Raw genomic sequence first — 20,145 nt, forward strand, 5'->3', positions numbered from 1 at the left:
GCTACTTCTCCGACTGTAGCTGGGTTGATTGTACATACCGTACACCCGATGTGTGTATGGAGCCAGTTTCCATGCCACGTGCTAGCAACCGGGTACACAGCTCCCACCAACGCTCCATGCACGCCTCTTTGACAATGCTCCTGTATGCAGGCTGCTCGGTACATACACACTGCAGCATACCCGTGTGGTATCATGTAGACGGTATATACTGAATATACTCCGGTGTATACTGGATATACAGGCACACATATACAGAGTAGGCACCTGGTATATGTGGCAATCATCATACACACTGACACACTCCAAGCACACGCAGCAGGTCACTGAAACAGTGCCTGACCCTCACGGAGTGCAGGGCAGAAACTTCTTATAGGGATCCTTTTAGCCATCTCTATGGTGATCTCAGGCCAATGAGCTGATTACTAGGCACCTGGGCATGTGTTTAAAGAACACGGGCAGGGCACAGCGTGGGTGCAGCCTTTGGAGAGTACTGGCATATGTCACTGCAGAATCAGCTTGAGGTTCTGGTTCTGTCCCAGGACAAAGGCAGTTTCCACAGGGTACCTTTCCAGGCAGAGTCAGGAGGAGGGGTGGGGTGAGGGCCACTGAGGCTGCGGGGGGGTCCACCATGGCTGTGTAATGGCTGAGGAGAGATTCTGTCAGCACTGTCTCTTAAACAGAGAGGAGAAAGTTAACCCACATGCCCAGGCCCCTGCCCCATTCTCCTTCTGCCCGGCCCAGGTTGCTCCGCCAGCTGGACCAGTGTCCCGCGCAGTCCTGCAGGAACCCAGGCCTCCCACGTGACAGTGGGATGCTGGCAGCCTGCCAAGGCCATCACTGTCGTGACATCACAGTCCTGCCCATGCTCTCGGACACGTTCCCTCCCCCCACCGCGGCACTTACATCGATCTCGCTCAGGATGACGTCGATGATGCTACCGATTACGATGAGGAAATCAAAGACATTCCAGGGGTCGCCGAAATAGCCCTGAGATTGGAGACAGCAATGAGGTGGGAATGACAAGGGGAGGGAGGGGTGCAAACAGAGGGAAAGGAAAGGAAGAAGGTGAGGGTCAGATAGGGACGATTCCTCTTGGGGGGTTATAAACTCCCTGCAGAGGAGACCTGCTGTTCCCGAGCGCAGTGCACTTTCTGCTTTGCAAACTGCTGCCCCACTCACTGTGCCAGAGGGAGGGTCTTCGTTCGCCCATGCAGAACACAGCCTGCCGGGGCAGGCTGCCCCCCATGCCCCGAGATGGACACGGGGAGAGCTTGGATTTAGATCGCCTTCCATGTCTACTCTTATCTGCCGGCATGGCAGAACCCAGCACCCACTTAGCTCCTGGGGTCAGACGTTCCCACTGATTGTGCTGATTCTTAGTCTGGGTGAGTCCTCAGCATGCCAGAGAATCAAAGCTCCCACCCCCCAACAGGCCCAGCAACAGTGTGATTGTCCATCAAAGGAGCTCGAGTCAGGGCTGGGATGGCGGGGAAGACATGGCTCGTGAGTACAGGGCAGGTGTGTGGCCAAGGAGCTGTACTGGGAAACATCTCCTGCACTGCACCTGCCCCAGCCCCCATCACTGTGTATGGGTCACAGGCAGCAGCTCTTGTGGCATGCACTACGCGGGCTGCCTGGGGCTACATGCGCATAGGGAAGGCAGGGGGATGCTGGAGGAGGCTGTTCTTGTACTGGGTAAGTGCCTGGCGGGCATGGATCTGTTTGAACCAAGTGGCAGCAAGACAACTTGTGACTATCCCAGGTTACGCTCAGAGGGATGACCTGGAGGGGGCTTGGTTCCCAGAGGACCATCCCCATTTGTGGTTCTCCATCCCCGAGGGCTGGCATTGGTGTGGTAGAGAAAAGTGACCATTGGATGCCAAGGCAGCCCATGGAGCAGTGACTCACGTAGCTGAATGGCTCGTGAGGTTGAGCAGGGGAGGGATTCCTCTCCGGGCACATTGACAGGGACCGCGGAGGTGACTGGCTGTCTCTCAATGGGCATCAGGGACATGCCTGGGGGGTGTGGCAGGGCAGGGGGCTCTGCCTCGCCTCTCACATGGCTCAGTGGCTACGGTGGTGGGAGACTTGGGGCTCTCCCAGGGCCACTCACACGCAAGCCTGGTTTGATGCGGGGTCCGGAGAGCTCCAGGGAGGACCACTAGCCTCCCACCCCCACTGGAGAGACGCCCAGAACAGTGAGAGCAGCAGGGTGGGGGTGGGGGTGTTGGGCGAACAGGTAACTGGAGGAAGGGCTCCCCCTTGTGGCCTGGATTGGCGCTGCTCCTCCCCTCAGGCGCTGCCACGTCAGCCTGCAGCCGTGGCCCAGGTGACTTCAGTGACACTCTCCAGGTGAGTGACTGGGCGTGAGTTGGTCTCTCTGGGGCCCCAGGCTCCAAGGGGATTGTGTTCCCAGGACACCACATGGGGAGGAAATGCCATGCCCACCGCTTGGGGTGAGCCCCTGCCCTCCTCCAGATTCACACCACCTGGGCCCCCTTCCCACTTGCCAGTCAGGAATCGGGGTCTGCAGCGGAGCCAGTCTCCAGGCAACTCAATGAGCACAGCTGGCCTGCAGCAGGCTGCTTATGGATACCACGCCTGAGGGGTGGGAAGAGCCAGCGGACAGGCTCTTAAGCCCAGCAGTGGCAGCAGCTGCAGTCCAGTGGCTACTCAAAGCATTTGCCCATGGCTGGGACAGCTCCTGCCTTGTCTTAGCCCAGGTAACTCAGTTCTGACCTGGGCTCTGACTCCTGCTCCAAACACTGGGCACGGCTGCCCACATCCTGGTCACATTATGCACCTCCCCAGCACCCCTCCCCACACTCACGGCGCCCAGACTTTCACCCCACCCTCACCTTGGCTTTGAAGGCCATGAGCTTGAGGAACATCTCCAGGGTGAAGAGGATGGTGAAGGCCACGTTCAAGTTGTCCGAGATGTGGTTCATCTCAGCTGACTGGTTGTAGTGCTGGGGAGCCAGGAAGAGGCACAGATTAGCCCACAGGGCTATGGGGAGCAGGTATGCGGCTGGGGTCTCAGATTCTGGGCCAGATGTGAGAGCCTGAGACCAACATACAAACCTAGAGCTCTGGCAGCGTCGGAATGTGAACAGAAGTTGTGATACTTTCCCCCATTCCACATGCACCTCTGCCAATAGACCTGCCCTCTGGCCCACTCCCTGTTCCAGCCCTGGGTCCTGCCCCACAGCTCTGTAGATGTTCCCAAGTCCTGATCCACAGCCCTGAGCGTCCCCACACTCACACACAGCTGTGCCACTGTCCCTCCCTCCTCACCCATAGCACCCCCAGCTTTTCCATAGGAGGGGCCTCCCTGGAGCAGTGATGCTGAACTGCCAGAAGTATCCCAAGCCAAGTTCCAAACCCAGATATCCAGGGGCACTCGACCAGTGGCCCAGCCTGAGTCTCACTTTGATGGCTTGCTAGTCTGCTACTATGAGCAGGGTGGTCTTGGACATCCCACCCCCCAAGCCCCATGGACAGTGATCAAAGGTTGCCACCCAACAGCAAGGTTGTTAGCTTTGCTCCCTCCTTACCTGCATGCCCAGGCAGATGGTGTTCAGCATGATCAGGAAGAACATGAGGTACTCGAAGTAAGAGGAGGTCACCACATACCAGATCTGGTACTGATAGGGGTTCTTGGGGATGTAGCGTCTCAGAGGGCGGGCTTTCAGCGCGTACTGGACACACTGGCGCTGGGGCGACAGGAGGAAAAAGCTGGGACTGTGGGCAATTATGACCAAAGAGGTGGCACTGTGGGCAATTATGAAACACTCCCAGCTGTAAAACCTCCAGCTCCGCTCCCTGCCCCTCTCCCCTGCAGAGCCAGGCCAGACCCAATTTCTCACTGTGCAGGAAATCCTGCGTGTGATGAAGTAGAACTGTTCTTAATGTTTCCTCTGAATACTGTGTGGGTGCCTCAGTTTCTGGCCGACACTCTGTCTCCTGGCAACTAATGGCCTGGGCCCTTGCAGGGGATGCTAAAGGTGTGGGAGAACAAAGAGGTCAGGTGTTCTCCTGGCCCGGGAAAGGAACTCAGCAGAGAAGGAGGGGCTGGAGGGGGTTTCAGTTTGGAGCTGGCTGGGGAAGAGGAGTGAGTGCAGACGGGGTTGTCTGGCTCACTGGGCCCCAGAATGGACCCGGCTGAGGGGACCCGTTCTCTGTACCTACAAGCTCTGGTTTAGACTGTGTTCCTGTCATCTAATAAACCTCTATTTTACTAACTGGCTAAGAGTCACATTTGACTGTGGAGTGGGGGTGCAGGACCCTCTGGCTTCCCCAGGACTCTGCCTGGGTGGACTTGCTGTGGGAAGTGCACGGAGGGGCAAAGGATGCTGAATGCTCCAAGGTCAGACCCAGGAAGATGAAGCCATGTGAGCTTCTTGCCCTGAAGCCAGTTTGCTCCAAGGCAGAGGAGGCTCCCCAAAGTCCTGACTGGCTTTGTGGGGAGCAGTTCCTAAGCATCGCCCGGGGACTTCGTGACACTGTGATGTCGAACATTTCCCCATTCTGAAAACATAAAAATTAGAAAGTTTCCATGAAACAAAAGTTGTGTTTGGAGCCGATCGAAATGTTTTGCTCTGAGAAAACAGAAATGTTTCCCGCCACCTTTGAACTTTGTCAGCTTAAATTAATGGTTTGTTTCAAAATGAAAAATCAAACCAAACCTCACCAAAACATTCCATTCAGAAAATGGCTGAATGACTGACGCTAGCAAAATGTTCCATTGTGGGAGGGGGTTCCAAATGATATTTCATCAGAAGGGACACATTTTCAATAGCATCAGCATTTTCCATAGGAGAACTGTTGTGATGAAACATTTCTGCACCTCTCTGACTCCAGGCTGCCCTGGTGCAGTGTTACCAGCAATCACTTGGGCGTTCTGCTCTCAGCCTCTTGTGACGTTATTGATATAAACTGGGACCATATAGAACATGGTTTGCAACCAAAGTCCTGTAGTGGCACCAAATCTTATGTAAGGGGGTCATATAAGGTGTCTAAGACCAGGTTATGGGTTGCTGGTTATGATTATGCTGTCTGTATGTCTGTATCATTTTGTAGTTGAAGTTATGAGTATTGGATCTATACTGTCTGTATTTCAAATTTGTGTTGTGTTTCTAGTTGATGTTAGCTCTGCCGAGCCTGTTTGATGGCCCATTAAGAACCATCAGCTACACAATTGACCCATTGAGAGGAGGCAGATACACCTTGTAACTCAGCAAAGTATGCAGGGACTTACCCATGTGATTCCAGACTCCATTTTGCTGTAATTTTCCACTGTTAAGAACAGAGAGGTGTTCTTACACCTGGAAAAGCCTATATAAGGCTAATGCCTCATCTCCATCTGGTCTTCAATCCTGCTTCTTACCTCTGGAGGGACTTTGCTACAATATGAAGCTCTGAACAAAGGACTGATGACCCATTCCAGTGGAGGATGTTCTCCAGAGACTTGATTTAAACCTGCAGTTTATTCCATCACTGCTACAAGCCTGAACTAAGAACTTTGCCATTACTGTATGTAATTGATTCCATTTAGCCAATTCTAGCTCTCATCTCCACCTTTTTCCCTTTCTAAATAAACCTTTAGATTTTAGATTCTAAAGGATCAGCAACAGCGTGATTTGTGGGTAAGATCTGATGTGTATATTGACCTGGGTCTGGGGATTGATTCTTTGGGATCAAGAGAACCTTTTTCTTTTATTGAGTGTTGGTTTTCATAAACATTCATCCCCAAGACGAGTGGCACTGGTGGTGATACTGGGAGACTGGAGTGTCTAAGGAAATTGCTTGTGTGACTTGTGGCACGCCAGTGGGGTGAAACTGAAGTCCTCTTTGTCTGGTTGGTTTGGTTTGCCTTAGAAGTGGAAAACCCCCAGCCTAGGGCTGTAACTGCCCTGTTTGAGCAATTGGTCCTGAATTGGCACTCTCAGGTGGGTCCCGCCAGAACCGCATCGTCACAGTGGCGTAGTCGTGCTAGGATCCACAGAACCAGGTCAATTAAGCTTTGGGTCAGAACCCCACGCTATCCAAATTTTAAATTTAGTATTGAGAGTTTTGTTGGTTAAAGATCAGTAACCATGAGACAGAAGCATCGGCAAAAGCAATGAAACTGCAAGCTCTGATGGACAACCTGGAGTTTGAACACGAGCAAAAACGGGCAGAAATTTGAATGAAAGAGAAGCAAGCCTTGGCTGAGATCCCATAACCTGGTCTTAGACACCTTATATGACCCCCTTTACATAAGATTTGGTGCCACTACAGGACCTTGGTTGCAAACCATGTTCTATATGGTCCCAGTTTATATCAATAACGTCACACACCTTCTGGCCCAGGTCGCCTGGGTTAACTCCTGTTCTTGCAAACTGGGCATGAGACCCATAACAACCCCAGGTGCTCAGGATATGGGATCCACCATCCATCTGTGAAGCTGGACCACAAGCCCTTAGGGCCATTTGTAATCATGGAACAATTTCACCCGGTAACCTTTTGATTGCAGCTGCCAGAATCCCTCAAGGTCCACCCCTTGTTCCACAGCTCCCTCCTGAAACCTTTCACCGAGAATCCCTTCCCACCCCATGCTACTCCTCCCCGTCTGCCAATGACGGGGCAGGGCCAAGAGGAACGCATGGGCCAGCAGATTCGGGACTCCCGCCGAGTCTGGGGATGACTCCAGTAGCTGAGTGATGGGGAGGGATGTGGCCTAGAAGAGCATTTGTGGGAATCCCTGGAACACACCCATGCCCTGGACCTCCTGTGAGCTCCCCAAGAAATCCAGCTGAAGGGCTCCAGGGAGGTGACCCTAAAAGCAGCAGGGTGGGGTCAGGTATCAGACCAGCTAAGGCCAGCAGCTGACCTAGTCACCGACTAACTTTGCTGCAAAGCAATCAGTGAGCCTATCTGCACTACCTTGGAACTGAGAGAGAGGTCACAGCCCCTGATGGTTCTAAGACCGGCCCCCACCGCAGATCAGCGGCTGCTTACTGGGTACCATGCCTGCAGCGGCACTTGCCCTTGTTCCAGTCCCTGCTCCCCTCCAGCTTCAAATTTCTGGCTTCGATCCCCAGCTCTGCCTGTGGCTTACAACTCCTTCGGCTCTGGCATTTGGCTTCTGACCCTTGGCTCATTCTTGGACTTTGCCCTCCCTGGACCCAGCTCTAACCAGTAGGCTGAACTCTCATTGCCACCACTAGGCCTGACTGCCCACAGCCCCATCGGTGACTGTCACAAGCCAGTGTCTCTGCTGAGTCCACAATTTTAGTGTTTAGCAAAGTGATGAATTGAAGCTCGTCGGTGGACGGTGTTGTGCAGGTTTCTTCTGAGGAGGAGGAGTATGGAGAGGTCTGAGACGCAGGGCTCGCTTTGTGAGAGGTGCTTGCCCACAGGTTATGAGGTGTTTTTGTCTTTGCTCAGTGCAAGTTCATTCGAGAGTGAAGTGATTGTCTGGTTTCACCCTCATCGTTATTAACCTGGGCAGGAAGCCGAAGCCCCTTGCAGTCCCAGGCAGGAATGGGCCATATAGGGCCATTTTTTAGCTTTCTTTGGGTGGGGGAGAGGGCACAGGGGGCAGCATGAATCCTGCATGACAGTCGTGGCAGGGACTAGCACCACTGGGAATGCTGGACATCCCTCATTGGGTGTGGCTGGGACCCAGCTGCGAGGCCACTGTGCAATGGTCAGAGCATTTTCTGCACCTTCTTAAAGGGAGCAGCAGGTCCCACTCCCAAGGGGGCTCCCCAACACACCGCCACCCCTTGTTGGCAGGCCACCGCCAGTCACTGACCTGTAGGGTGACCAGATCTCAAGAGTAAAATATCAAGACACATTGGGGGGGGGGCACACTGGAGGCATGGGGGAGGGGAGTGCACAACCCTAGGAAGCTGCAAGGGGGGTGCATGGCCCCGGCTCTGTCCCCCTCTGCAAGCTGAGGGTTGAGGACGCACAGCCCCAGCTCCGGCCCCCTCTGCAAGCCATGGATCAGGGATAGACATCCCCGGCTCTGGCCCCCACCACAAGAGGGGGTTACAGGGCCAGTGCAGGGAGTTGGGGCGCAGGAGTGGGGTTTGGGGCACTGACTCCAGGAGAGAATTTGGGTGTGGGAGGAGGCTCAGGGCTGGGGCAGGGGTGTGGGCTCCGGGCGGCACTTACATCAGGCGGCTCCCCAGAAGTGGCAACATCTCCCTCTGGCTTCTAGGTAGAGGGGCAGTTAGGTGGCTCTGAGCACTGCCTCACCCGCAGGTGCTGCCACAGCATCTCCCATTGGCCGCGGTCCCCAGCCAATGGGAGCTGCAGAGCCGGTGCTCATGGCAGGGGCAGTGCGCTTAGCCCCCCTGGCCGTCCCTGCGCCTAGGACCCAGAGGGAGATGTTACCACTAGCCATCTGGGTAGGGATCCTACCGGCTCTGCATCATTGGAGGCCTGGCAGCCCTATAGTATTGGTCAGCTAGAAGCTCCTTCTGCTCTGCTCCCCTGCCCAGCACTGCTCTAGCCACGGTGCTCCTCGGCACCCAGTCCTTCTCCCTAGCAGGCCAGGAAGAGATGCCTTCTGCTCTGTTGGACAGAAAATGGGGTCCCGATCATAGACCGGTTGGGACGCAGGAAAGAGAGTTAAATATCGGAAAAGTCACGATTTTATTGGAACGTCTGGTCACCCTACTGACTTGGGGCAGGCCTTACTGCAGCCCAAAGGGTCGATACTGTGCTGCTCCCACATAGCCAATACACTAGTGTGGTGGGGCGGCTGCCCCACACAGGGAGGAAGGGTTAAAGCAGGCCAGAGGGAGCCTGTGCAGAACCCTCCCATTAGAGGAGGGCTCACTAAGCGAGCCAATCAGGAGGTGGCTTGTTGCAGTGGCCAATAAGGGCCAGCAGAAGCCATATATAAAGGGCTACTCAACAGAGCAGAAGGCATCTCTTCCTGGCCTGCTAGGGAGAAGGACTGGGTGCCGAGGAGCACCGTGGCTAGAGCAGTGCTGGGCAGGGGAGCAGAGCAGAAGGAGCTTCTGCTGACCGCTGCCAGACTGAGGCCCCGGAGGAAGGGCAGACAACATGCTAGGGCTGCCCCCCACTTGCCCTGAGGGAAGTGGCCCACACAGACCGCAGTTTGCCCCTGGAGCAAGGGACTAGACTGGTGACTGCAGCTGGCCACTGAGGCGAGTGGCTGGACTATAGACTGCCAGTCCCCCCAAAAGGGGTGGGAGACAGCGGAGAGAAGAGGACGCCAAGGAGCGACATGGGTCACAGAGTGGTGGAAGCAGCAAAGTGGGAGTAATGGCAAGCGAGACACCACCGGAGGAGGCCGCCCTGTGGAAGGAATTGAGCTAATTCCAGAATCGCCAGCAGGAGGCGCCATGGTGGTGAGTCTCGTTCCGTCAGTGCAGCCTGGCTTATGGGAACCATCTTGGGCTCCCAGCGTGGTGGCCAAGCCTGGATGTGTCGGTGAAGGTGTCAGAGAGCAGACAGAGAGAGGCACAGAAGAACAGGGGGTTTTGTCTTTCAACTCTGCAGCTTGGACACACCCTCGTGCTTGGACTCCCAGCCTCTCCTGCCTGGGCTCCACTGCACCTTGGTCTTGCCTTGTTCACATCCAGCTAGGGCACCCCGGCTCTCGTCCTGCTGGCACTCATCCCGCACGCTTAGCCACATACAGACCCTGGCACCTAGCTCTAGTACAACTGGCTCCTCGCACCCAGAGCCTGGGCATCCCTGGAACCAGGGGTTACCCAGGTCATGGGGGCTGGGGTGGGAGGAGACTGGGGGATCAGAGGGAGGTCTCTGCAGGGTAGGGGAGGTTCCGTGGGGGGGATTCCACAGGGAGTACCTGATTCTTGTCCAGCTCACAGTTCTTGTATTCGCTCTCACCCTGCTCCTGGAAGGTGACGATGACGAAGCCGACGAAGATGTTCATCATGAAGAAGGCGATGAGGATGATGTAGATGATGAAGAAGATGGCAATCTCCACCCGGTAGTTGTAGATGGGGCCCATGTCCTCGGTGTGGGTGTCAATGGCCTTATACAGCAGCCTTGGGTGGGGGGCCAGCAGAGAGCATGCAGTTTACCAGGCTGCACAGGGGTGGGGGGGGCGGGTAGGGGCTGCAGTCCAGCTGAGCTAAGGCAGAGAGGTCAGGACATCCCAGACAGCTGCTTCCCCTTTGACTGCACTGGCACCTCTGTGCCCTTGATCGGGGGTGGGAGGGTCTTTCTCCACCTTCAGGAGAAGTCCCCTCATGTGGCTTTCCCCAGCCAGTCAGCAGTGGCAGTGGGGCGCTGGGATCTCCCCCCGTGCAGCCTGACCCAGTGCCCAGACCCCATGCTGTGCGCTCCCCCCCGATGGACTCACTGCGGCCAGCCCTCGAAGGTGGAGACAGTGAAGAGCGACATCATGGCTGAGAGGACATTGTCGAAGTGGAAGTCATTGTGCACCCACTCGCGCTGGTGCAGCCTTAGCTGCGTGGGGCTGCCGTCCAAGTACACGATGAAGTAGCCCCTGGAACGGGAGGCAGCGGTGCATTTATAGACAAGGGGTGAGCAAGTGGGGAACTGGGCCCAGAAACTCTCCAGTCCCCTTGCCCATGACACACACGTGTGCCCGCCTGCTGAAGATTCCCTGCTGCTCAGAGCATGGTACTGTCTCACCAAATCAACCTGGGGAACTCACAGCTGCAGGAAGCCAGAGGCCAATGCTGGTCACGACAAGCATCATGGCCGAGTATGTGAGTTCTGACAATAACAGGAATCGGCACTCATGCAATCAGGGTGTGCTGAGGAAGGATCACCTGTGGATGCCAGGGCTACAACCCGTCTACAACCCACACAGCAGCTTCACCAAGATCCACCCTTAGTGCCTCTCCCTGGAGTACCTGGGATCAGTTGGCAGCCTGGATCTACAGGCTGGAGCAGCTTGGCAAATCCCACCACATGCACGTCAAATCCTGCCATCCAGGATGAGCTCTGCCCTTTCACAGCCAGGGAGACTCATGCCCCAGGTCAGCCCCTTATAAACCCAGACACGTACTCCACCCACCAGGGTGTCTGAAAGGGGACTTGCAAAGGTGACATAACACCTGGGGACATGGGCAGCGCATGACTCCTCCACTTGGGGAGGCTGCATGTGGCCAGATCATGGCCCCGCCCTGCTCTAGCCAGGAGCGGCGCCAGGGTTTCTGGCGCCCTAGGCAGAATTCAGGGGGCGGCATTTTGTGCGCTCCCCACGGGGCGCGCGGGAGCTTCCAGTTCCACTCCCATTGCACCACCGAAGAAGGATCCTCCGCCGAAATGCCGCAGGCGACAACAGCAGTCACTGAGCTGCTCAGCTGCCTGCCGCTGTTTTTCGTAGCACTTCGGCAGAAGGTCCTTCTTTGGCGGCACAACGGGAGCAGAACTGAAAGCTCCCGTGCGCCCCATGGGGAGTGCACAAAATGCCGCCCCCCAAATCCTGGCGCCCTAGGCAACTGCCTAGGGTTGCTTAATAGAAGTGCTGGCCCTGGCTCCAGCTTCTGCCCCACTCATACCCATCCCCACCCGCGCCTCTTCACCCCCTCCCCTAGGGTTCCCCTGCCTGCCCACCAGCTTCCAGTCGCTCAACCCTCGTGCATGCGTGTTTCTTCGCCCCCTCCCGCAAGCAGACTGGGGACAGGAAAAGGAGGAGTGGGAGCAGGAGCTCGGGGCGGAGTGTGGGCAGGACCACAGCCGGGGTGCCTACGCTTTCAGCAGCGGTGCACTCCAAAGGCAGCAGGCCAGCTGTTTGGGGAGGCTTAGCCCCCTCTGGCCTCTTATACCCACCACCCATGTCTGGGGGCTGCCATCTTCTGCTCCTGCTTTTGACGATGAGTGAAGAAGACCTGAAAGAGCTTTTCCAGGTCGTTCCATAAAACACAAGACAGTCCCAAGCTTAGGGTTGCCAACTTTCTACTCGCACAAAACTGAACAGCCCTGCCCTGCCTCCCAGGCCCCGTCCCCCACTTACTCCCTCTGTCACTCGCTCTCCCCACCCTCAGTCACTCCCTCTTTTCCACCAGGCTGGGGCAGGGGGTTGGGATGCATGAGAGGGTGAGGCTCTGGCTGGGGATGAAGGTTCTGGAGTGGGACCAGAAATGAGGGGTTTGAGGTGGAGGAGGGGCTCTGAGCTGGGGGATGGAGCCGAGGGGTTTGGAGTATGGGAAGGGGTTCCGGGATGAGGCAAGGGGTTAGGGGGTGGGAGTGGGTACGGGCTCTGGGCTGGGTGTGTATATTTCAGAGTGGGGCCAGAAATGAGGGGTTCAGGGTGCGCAAGGTGGCTCCAGGCTAGGGTAGGGGTTTCAGAGATGGAGGTGCAGACTCTGGAGTGGGGCTGGGGATGAGGGGTTTGGGGTGCAGGAGGGTGCTCCGAGCCAGGATCGAGGGGATTGGAGGGTGTGAGATGGATCAGGGCTGTGGCAGGGGGTTGGGGCATGGGAGGGGATCGGGGTGCAAGTTCTGGGCGATGGTTACCTCAAGCAGCTCCCGGAAGCAGTGGCATGTCGACCCTCTGGCTCCTACGTGGAGGCGTGACCAGGTGGCTCTGCGCGCTGCCCTGTCCACAGGCACACACCCCCCCCCCCGCAGCTCCCATTGGCTGTGGTTTCTGGCCAATGGGAACTGCAGAGCTGGCACTTGGGGCGGGGACAGCATCCGGAGCCCCTTGGCTGCCCCTACACATAGGAGCCAAAGGGGGGACATGCTCCTGATTCCAGAAGCCACGGCAGGCAGGGAGCCTGACTCATCCCCGCTGTCCTGATGACCGGACTTTTAATGGCCTGGTCAGTGGTGCTGACCAGAGTTTCCAGGGTCCCTTTTCAACCAGGCGTTCCGGTCGAAAACCGGACACCTGGCAACCCTGCTAGTGCCTTAACCATTGGCCTGGCCTTCCTCTGGCTTACGAGCCCAACTCCTCCTCGCCCCTGGCCATTCAACACTTCCCTCGGCTCTCTGCCCCCTAGAGCAAACTGCCCTGTGCTGCAGGCTTCGCTCTGCATAGAGATCCGCACCTGGGCTCCTCTGCTGTGAGCACAAGGGACAACAAACCAGGACTGGCTCCTCGCCTTCCCCACCAGTCCCCGCACTCTGGCTGTGATGTGCATGCAGTGACGACAGGGGGCGCCTACCTGCATTCCTTTTCTGTCATCTTGGCAGGATCCGTACAGCTGCTAAACTTCCCCTAGGTTTAAGCAGAGAGCAGAAGAATCAGGGATTGTACCATGAACCGCAGGGGGCCTGACTGATAGACCTGGGGAGCAAGGACAAGGGCAGCTGCTCGGCAACCTGGCAGTACATCCTGACCTGACCCCACGGCTCTTGGCCCCGACTCAGGGGGCAGCGTCTCCACGGCCCATTCCACGCCTGAAAGGAGGCTGGTTAGTGCCACCCGTGAGAGTCTGGGCCCTACCCCTAGCTGGCTTTTCCTTAGAGGTGGTTAGAGCCCAGCTAGATGTGCCAGCCCTCAACTCTCCCTGTGCAGTCAGCAGCACCGACAATCCCTGCAGGGCCCAAAGGCCAGACCACGGATGCAGCAACCCATAGCACTTCTAGCCAGAGTCACGTCGCCCTCATCCATTCACCCAACAGCACAAGTGCAGACCTGCCTGCAGTGCCATGGGTGGTCAGGAGGAAACACCTGTGATCCTGCACAACTCGGTGGGGAGCTGGAGCGGCGGAAGAAAACCGAGTCACAGGTGGGGAAGGGACTGGCCCAAGGCTACCTGGCTGGTCAGCCCCAAAGCTGGGAAGACACCCCCAAATTGGCTGACTCCCACTGGGCCACTGGGCTACCTTGCTTGGTCATAGACTACGCATACACTGCCCTGTTCTGCCTGCAGCGTGCTGGTACCCCCAAGGGGATGGCAGGGGATGGTCCTTGGCCTCCCTCTGAATTTATGAAATGGACGAATCCCCTGTCTTAAAGGAAACGAAGGGAAGCCACCCCCTGGCACTTCCCTGAGCTCAGCTCCACCCCAGCTCTCCCCGAGACAGGGAGGGTGGGGGGTACCAGCGCTGGGTTCTGGCCGGGAGGGGCTCTCACCTTGAAGAGCTGCACCCCGATGCAGGCGAACATGAACTGCAGCAGGGTGGTGACAATCACAATGTTACCGATGGTCTTGATGGCCACGAACACGCACTGGACTACATGCTAGAGAGGGAGAGAGAGGCCAATGCAGAGATAGGCCGGGCCTACAGTACCACGACCTGCTGTGGGTATCGGCCGTGCCCATATGCAGGGGAAGGGGCCATCCCAGACACAGACAGGGGACCCAGCACCACACCGGTGTGCAGGGGACGCAGCCGTCCCAGGCACAGACGGGGAACCCAGCACCACACCGGTGTGCAGGGGAATTGGCCATCCCAGACATACTGGGTACCCAGCACCACATCGGTGCGCAGGGAATCGGCCATCCCAACACGGACAGGGACCCCAGCACCATACCAGTGCGCAGGGGATGCAGCCGTCCCAGGCATAGACGGAGGACCCAGCACCACACTGGTGCGCAGGGAATTGGTCATCCCAGACACGGACGGGGGACCCAGGCACCACACCGGTGTGCAAGGGAATTGACCGTCCCAGACAGACTGGGGACCCGGCACCACACTGGTGCGCTAGGGGGAATTGCCATCCCAGACACAGACTGGGGGACCCGGCACCACACCGGTGCACAGGGGAATTGGCGCATCCCAGACACGGACAGGGACCTGGCACCACACCGGTGTGCAGTGGGAATTTGATCATCCCAGACACAGACTAGGGACCCGTGCACCAACACCGGTGTGCAGTGGAATTGGGCCATCCCAGACACAGACTAGGGACCCGGCACCACACCGGTGTGCAGTGGAATTGGCCATCCCAGACACGGACAGGGGACCTAGTACAATACCAATGGGTTGCCTCCCAGCTGCCCACAAACACCTAACTAAACGCCCAGGTGAGAGTGAAATCAGGTGGCCTGAGCCCTGGGACATGCAGTCCTGGGATCCTGCTCAGATGGACCATGAGCTGGCAGGCCCTGGATTCCTGTGGTAGATCTGGGGGGGGGCCGAGTCCAGCCCCTATGGAGGGCCCTTGTCCCCGCCTTGCTCTCACCTTCACCCCTTCGCTCTGTTATGGCCCGCAGCGGCCGCAGGACTCTCAGCACCCTCAGGATTTTCACCACGGAGATGGTGCTGGACCTGGGGAGGGCGGGGGGAGACAGGGTGACTCAGCCAGCTTGGGCCTGGCCAGATAAATCAGTCCTTACACACCGCTGGGAGCCAAAGTGGCCTGCAGCGACATATCAGGGGAGAGCAAACACCTGTGCCCCTCCAACATGGGCAGGGGAGCTGTACCTGCCAGGGACAGGAGGGGGCAGACTGGGGGGACAGGCAGGGGCAGGAGGGGGTGTACTGGAGAGGGCAGGCTGAGGGTGCAGAGCAGCAGGGGGCGTGCTGGGGGCAGGCGGCGGTGTGCTGCAGGGCAAGCCAGGGGATGTGGAGTGGCAGGGGGAAGGAGGGGGCATGCTGGGGAGGGGGCAGGCTGGCGATGTGCTGCAGGGGGGCAGGTGGAGGGTGCAGAGAGGCAGGAGTGGGAGGGGCGTGCTGGGCGGGTAGGCTGACGTGCTGCAGAGGGCAGGTGGGGGGTGCATAGTGGCAGGGGCAGGAGAGGGCATGCTGGGGGGACAGGCTGGGAGGTTTAGAGTGGGAAGGGGCATGCTGTGGGGGCAGGCTGGCGATGTGCTGCAGGGGGCTGGCTGAGGGGTGCGAAGTGGAAGGGGGTGCGCTGTGATGCAGGTTGGCAGTGTGCTGCAGGGGGCAGGCTGGAGGGTGCAGAGTGGGAGGGGGTGCGCTGTGGGGCAGGCCGGGGTGGGCAGAGCGGCAGGCGCCAGAGGACAGGCCGGGAGCCATGCTCTGGCGGGGCCAGGCTGTCATGCGTTCTAGGAGAGAAGAGCAATCCAGTTTGACAGAGCTCCCCAAAGGCAGCACTTCCGGACACTTCCCACCATTCCTGTAAGGGGCAGGCAGCTGCACAGTACATCAGTAGCAGAGTTGGGCCTAGGCCCCAGGATCACTGACATCCCTGTCCTGAGCCCTAGCCCCTAGGCCACATTCCCACCCACTGTGAGGAACAGAACCAGGAGTCCTGAAGGAACTTGGGGGAGGAGGAAGGCAATTCCAGATTGAAGTGGGTGCCTGCCCACAAAATCCTTGCGTATCTCCTCCCCATTCTCAGGGGTTGTTTATTTCCTTACTCCCAACAGTGTGGGTGGATGACTTTGTGGCACTGAATAGTGTATGAATGCTAATACAAGGGGAATCAACCAACTCACATGCTTCTGAGCACAGGCTGATTGGCACAGGGATCAGGAGGGAATTACTCCCCACCCTCCATCTACAGCCCTGCGTCTGCCCAGGTGCATCCCTACCATCTGCAGCATCAGTTATTGGTCATTGCTGGAGGTGAGATACTAGGCTAGACAGACCAATGGCCTAACCCATTCTACATCTCTATTGCCAACGTAGATGGCAGCATAACAGATGGCCCTATCCTCTGCTGAACAGGCAGACCTGTTGCTACAACGGGCGCTTACTCAATTCCCATGGAGATGAGGGAGACAGCAACCACCAGCAGATCCAGGATGTTGAAGTAGTTCCGGCAGAAGGACCCCTTGTGAAGGAATGCACCGTATGCAGTCATCTGAAGGGGAGCAGAGGGGAGTTAATGGGAACGGAGCAGGTCACCTCTGATCCCCTTTCTTTTTAGTGACTGCTGCTCATGAAAGAAGCCCTGGACACTTAAGTCCTCTCTAGATCCACAGAATAGGCACAGTAAAGGAAGCTTATCATGTACCACCGAGCCAGCGAGCCTCAGCCCTACCCCACAGAAGCCTCTCCACGGAGTTCATTCTCCACCAACCGTTCTTGGCCCAGCCACCAATTGTTATGGTGCTTTTCTCAGGCAGACACCTGTGGCCTAGGAACTGGGCTGACGGCCACTAAACAAATACTTCCCTGGGCTACCAACTGGCCACAACAGAGCACGGGCAGCAGGGCCTTCTCCAACTGCTCTGTCTAGGGTGGGACTCAGGAGCAGAGCTGGTCAAAACTCAGCATTTCTGTTTCGTGGGAAATTTCGACACATCATCATTTGGTTTTGTTCCCAACTGGAACAAAAAAAAAATTTTCAAAATATCCCATGAAATGGAAGTTTTGAAAAATGTTGGTTTCTGGAACACTTTGAAATTTTGTTTTGTTTTGTTTTTTTGTTTAATATTTTTGTTTTTATATTTTTTAATGGCATGGCTGTGGCATGCACTACTACTACTGGTGTTGTACAATGACAATCGTTTAATTATTATATTGATTTTATTTTAAATATTTAATAACGAGTGCTTCAATATGGCAGAGAATGACAGCATATAGTCCCATGGCTGGAAGCTGAAACTAGACAAATTCAGACTGGAAACAAGGCGTAAATTTTTTACAGTGAAGGTAATTAACCATTGGAGCAATCTACCCAGGCTCATGGTGGAGACTCCACCACTGACAATTTTTAAATCAAGGGGATGTTTTTCTAAAGGCATTTTCTACGTTCTATGGTCTGTGTCACATAGTAGGTCAAACCAAACAGGGCCGGTGCAACCATTTAGGCGACCTAGGCGGTCGCCTAGGGCACTAGCATTTGGGGGGCGCCATTCTCTTTGGCAGTGACCGCGGCAGCCAGATCTTTGGCTGCCCTGGTTGCCGCCAGCATTTAGGTGGAGGGAGCTGGGGCAAGGGAGTGCGGGGAGGGTTGCCTGCAGCAAGTAAGGGGTGGGGGTGGCATGCAGGGGAACTCCCTGCCCCAGCTCACCCCTGCCCCGCCTCCTCCACAAGCACGCCGTGGCTGCTTCACTTCTCCTGGTTCCCAGGCTTTTGACGCCTAAGCTGATTGGTGCTGCAAGCCTGGGAGGCGGGAGAAGTGAAGCAGCCACGGTGTGCTCGGGATGCTTGTGCGTGGGGCAGGGGTGAGCTGGGTGAGGGGGTGCCTCAGGGCGGAGGGTGGGGGGTGGGGAGCTGCCACAAGGAGGGTGTCTCAGGGCGGGGGGGGGGAGCTGCCGCGGGGGGGCGCCTCAGGGCGGAGGTGGTGGGGGGAGAGTGCAAGGTGGAAGTTTCGCCTAGGGCGCGAAACATCCTTGCACCGGCCCTGAAACCAGATGATTGTAATGGTCCCTTCTGGCCTTGGAATCAATTAATCTGTGCATTTTTAAAGCAGTTAAGGGCAGCTGCTACTTAGCGCTGATTGAAACATCTTCTCTTCTCTTCTAGGTCAAAACATCTCCTGTTTGCATTTTAACTCCAGGTGTCAAACTATTCCATTACAACACAATCAGGAGACATTTTGATCTAAAAGAAAAGAGAAGCTAGTTCAATCCATGCTAAGGGGCAGCTGCCCTTAAAGAGTTTTAGAATAAAATATAGTAAAATAATATTTTTACTAGGGCTGTCAAGCTATTAAAAAAGTTAAAATTGATTAATCGCGCTGTTAAACAATCATAGAATACCATTTCTTTAAACATTTTTGCATGTTTTCTACATTTTCAAATATATTGATTTCAATCACAACACAGAATACAAAGTGTACAGTGCTCATTTTATATTTATTTTTATTACAAATACTTGTACTGTAAAAAACAAATGAAATAGTATTTTGCAATTCACCCAATACAAGTATTGTAGTGCAATCTCTTTATCATGAAAGTTGAACTAAAAAATGTAGAATTATGTACAAAAAATAACTGCATTCAAAAATAAAACAATATAAAACTTTAGAACCTACAAATCCACTCAGTCCTACTTCTTGTTCAGCCAATCACTCAGACAAACAAGTTTGTTTACATTTGCAGGAGATAATGCTGCCTGCTTCTTATTTACAATGTCACCTGAAAGTGAGAACAGGCGTTCGCATGGCACTGTTTTAGCTGGCGTCATTAGTTATTTACATGCCAGATGCGCTAAAGATTCATATGTCCCTTCATGCTTCATCCACCATTCTAGAGGACATGCATCCATGCTGATGATGGGTTCTGATCGATAACAATCCAAAGCAGAGCGGACTGACGCATGTTCATTTTCATAATCTGAGTCCGATGCCACTAGCAGAAGGTTGATTTTCTTTTTTGTTGGTTCGAGTTCTGTCGTTTCTGCCTCAGAATATTGCACTTTTAAGACATCTGAAAGCATGTTCCCCCCCCCCCCGGCACATTGGAAAGTTGGCGTCTGTAGCTCCAGCCCTGGAGTCGGTGCCAATACAAGGAGCCGCATGTTAACTTCTGAAGAGCCGCATGTGGCTCCGGAGCCACAGGTTGGCCACCCCTGCTCTACAGTTCTGCATTGTTTTGTTTTTGAATGCAATTGTGGAACCAAAAAAATCGACATTTGTAAGTTGCATTTTCACAATAAAGAGCTTGCACTCCAGTACTTGTATGAGGTGAACTGAAAAATACTATTTCTTTTATTTATCATTTTTACAGTGCAAATATCTGTAATGAATAGTCTAAAGTGGGCACTGTACACTTTGTATTCTGTGTTGTAACTGAAATCAATAGATTTGAAAATGCAGGAAAACATCCACAAATATTTAACAAATTTCAAGTGGCATTCTATTGATTAACAGTGTGATTAAAACTGCGATTAATCATGATCTTTTTTATTTAATTGCATGAGTTAACTGCGATTAATCAACAGCCCTAATTTCTACTATTATATTATGACATGTCAGAGTAATAGGGCATATTATGGGTGTACATTAATGGCAGTTGCTAGTTCGTACTGATGGAAACATATTATGCACTGTTACTCCTGCCATGTTATGAAATAATGTAAAAATAAAAAAAGAAAGGACATCAAATTCTAAACAACATTTTGAAAATTTCCAAACCTCTTATTCTTTTGTTTTGAAAAATTTTTGCTGGGATTTTTGTCAAAATCAAAAAATTTCATGACAAATTTCTGTTTCGGAGAAACTAACGAAAAACTTTTTGAGGAAAATGTTCTGACCAACTGTACTGAGGAGGCCGCCTAAGTGGTGATAGTAAGTGGCACAGGCTGGCCAGCGACCCCCCAGTGTCTGTCTGTGTGCAGCAGCAGCCTCAATCAAAGATTCCCCATTCA

General features: G+C 55.0%; 1 protein-coding gene across 1 annotated transcript in view; it reads right to left on the reverse strand.

The window, feature by feature from the left end:
- Positions 1–20,145, reverse strand: part of CACNA1S (calcium voltage-gated channel subunit alpha1 S) — a 109,283-nt gene that overhangs the window by 44,587 nt on the left and 44,551 nt on the right. Inside the window, 10 exon segments of the mRNA XM_030561131.1 lie at positions 904–987; positions 2,859–2,969; positions 3,555–3,713; positions 9,836–10,037; positions 10,355–10,501; positions 13,137–13,189; positions 14,051–14,158; positions 14,981–14,988; positions 15,110–15,189; positions 16,584–16,690. Coding sequence (XP_030416991.1) covers positions 904–987; positions 2,859–2,969; positions 3,555–3,713; positions 9,836–10,037; positions 10,355–10,501; positions 13,137–13,189; positions 14,051–14,158; positions 14,981–14,988; positions 15,110–15,189; positions 16,584–16,690 — 1,059 coding nt within the window.

The sequence above is a fragment of the Gopherus evgoodei genome, chromosome 4, assembly GCF_007399415.2.
Source record: "Gopherus evgoodei ecotype Sinaloan lineage chromosome 4, rGopEvg1_v1.p, whole genome shotgun sequence".
Classification (NCBI taxonomy): Eukaryota; Metazoa; Chordata; order Testudines; family Testudinidae; genus Gopherus; species Gopherus evgoodei.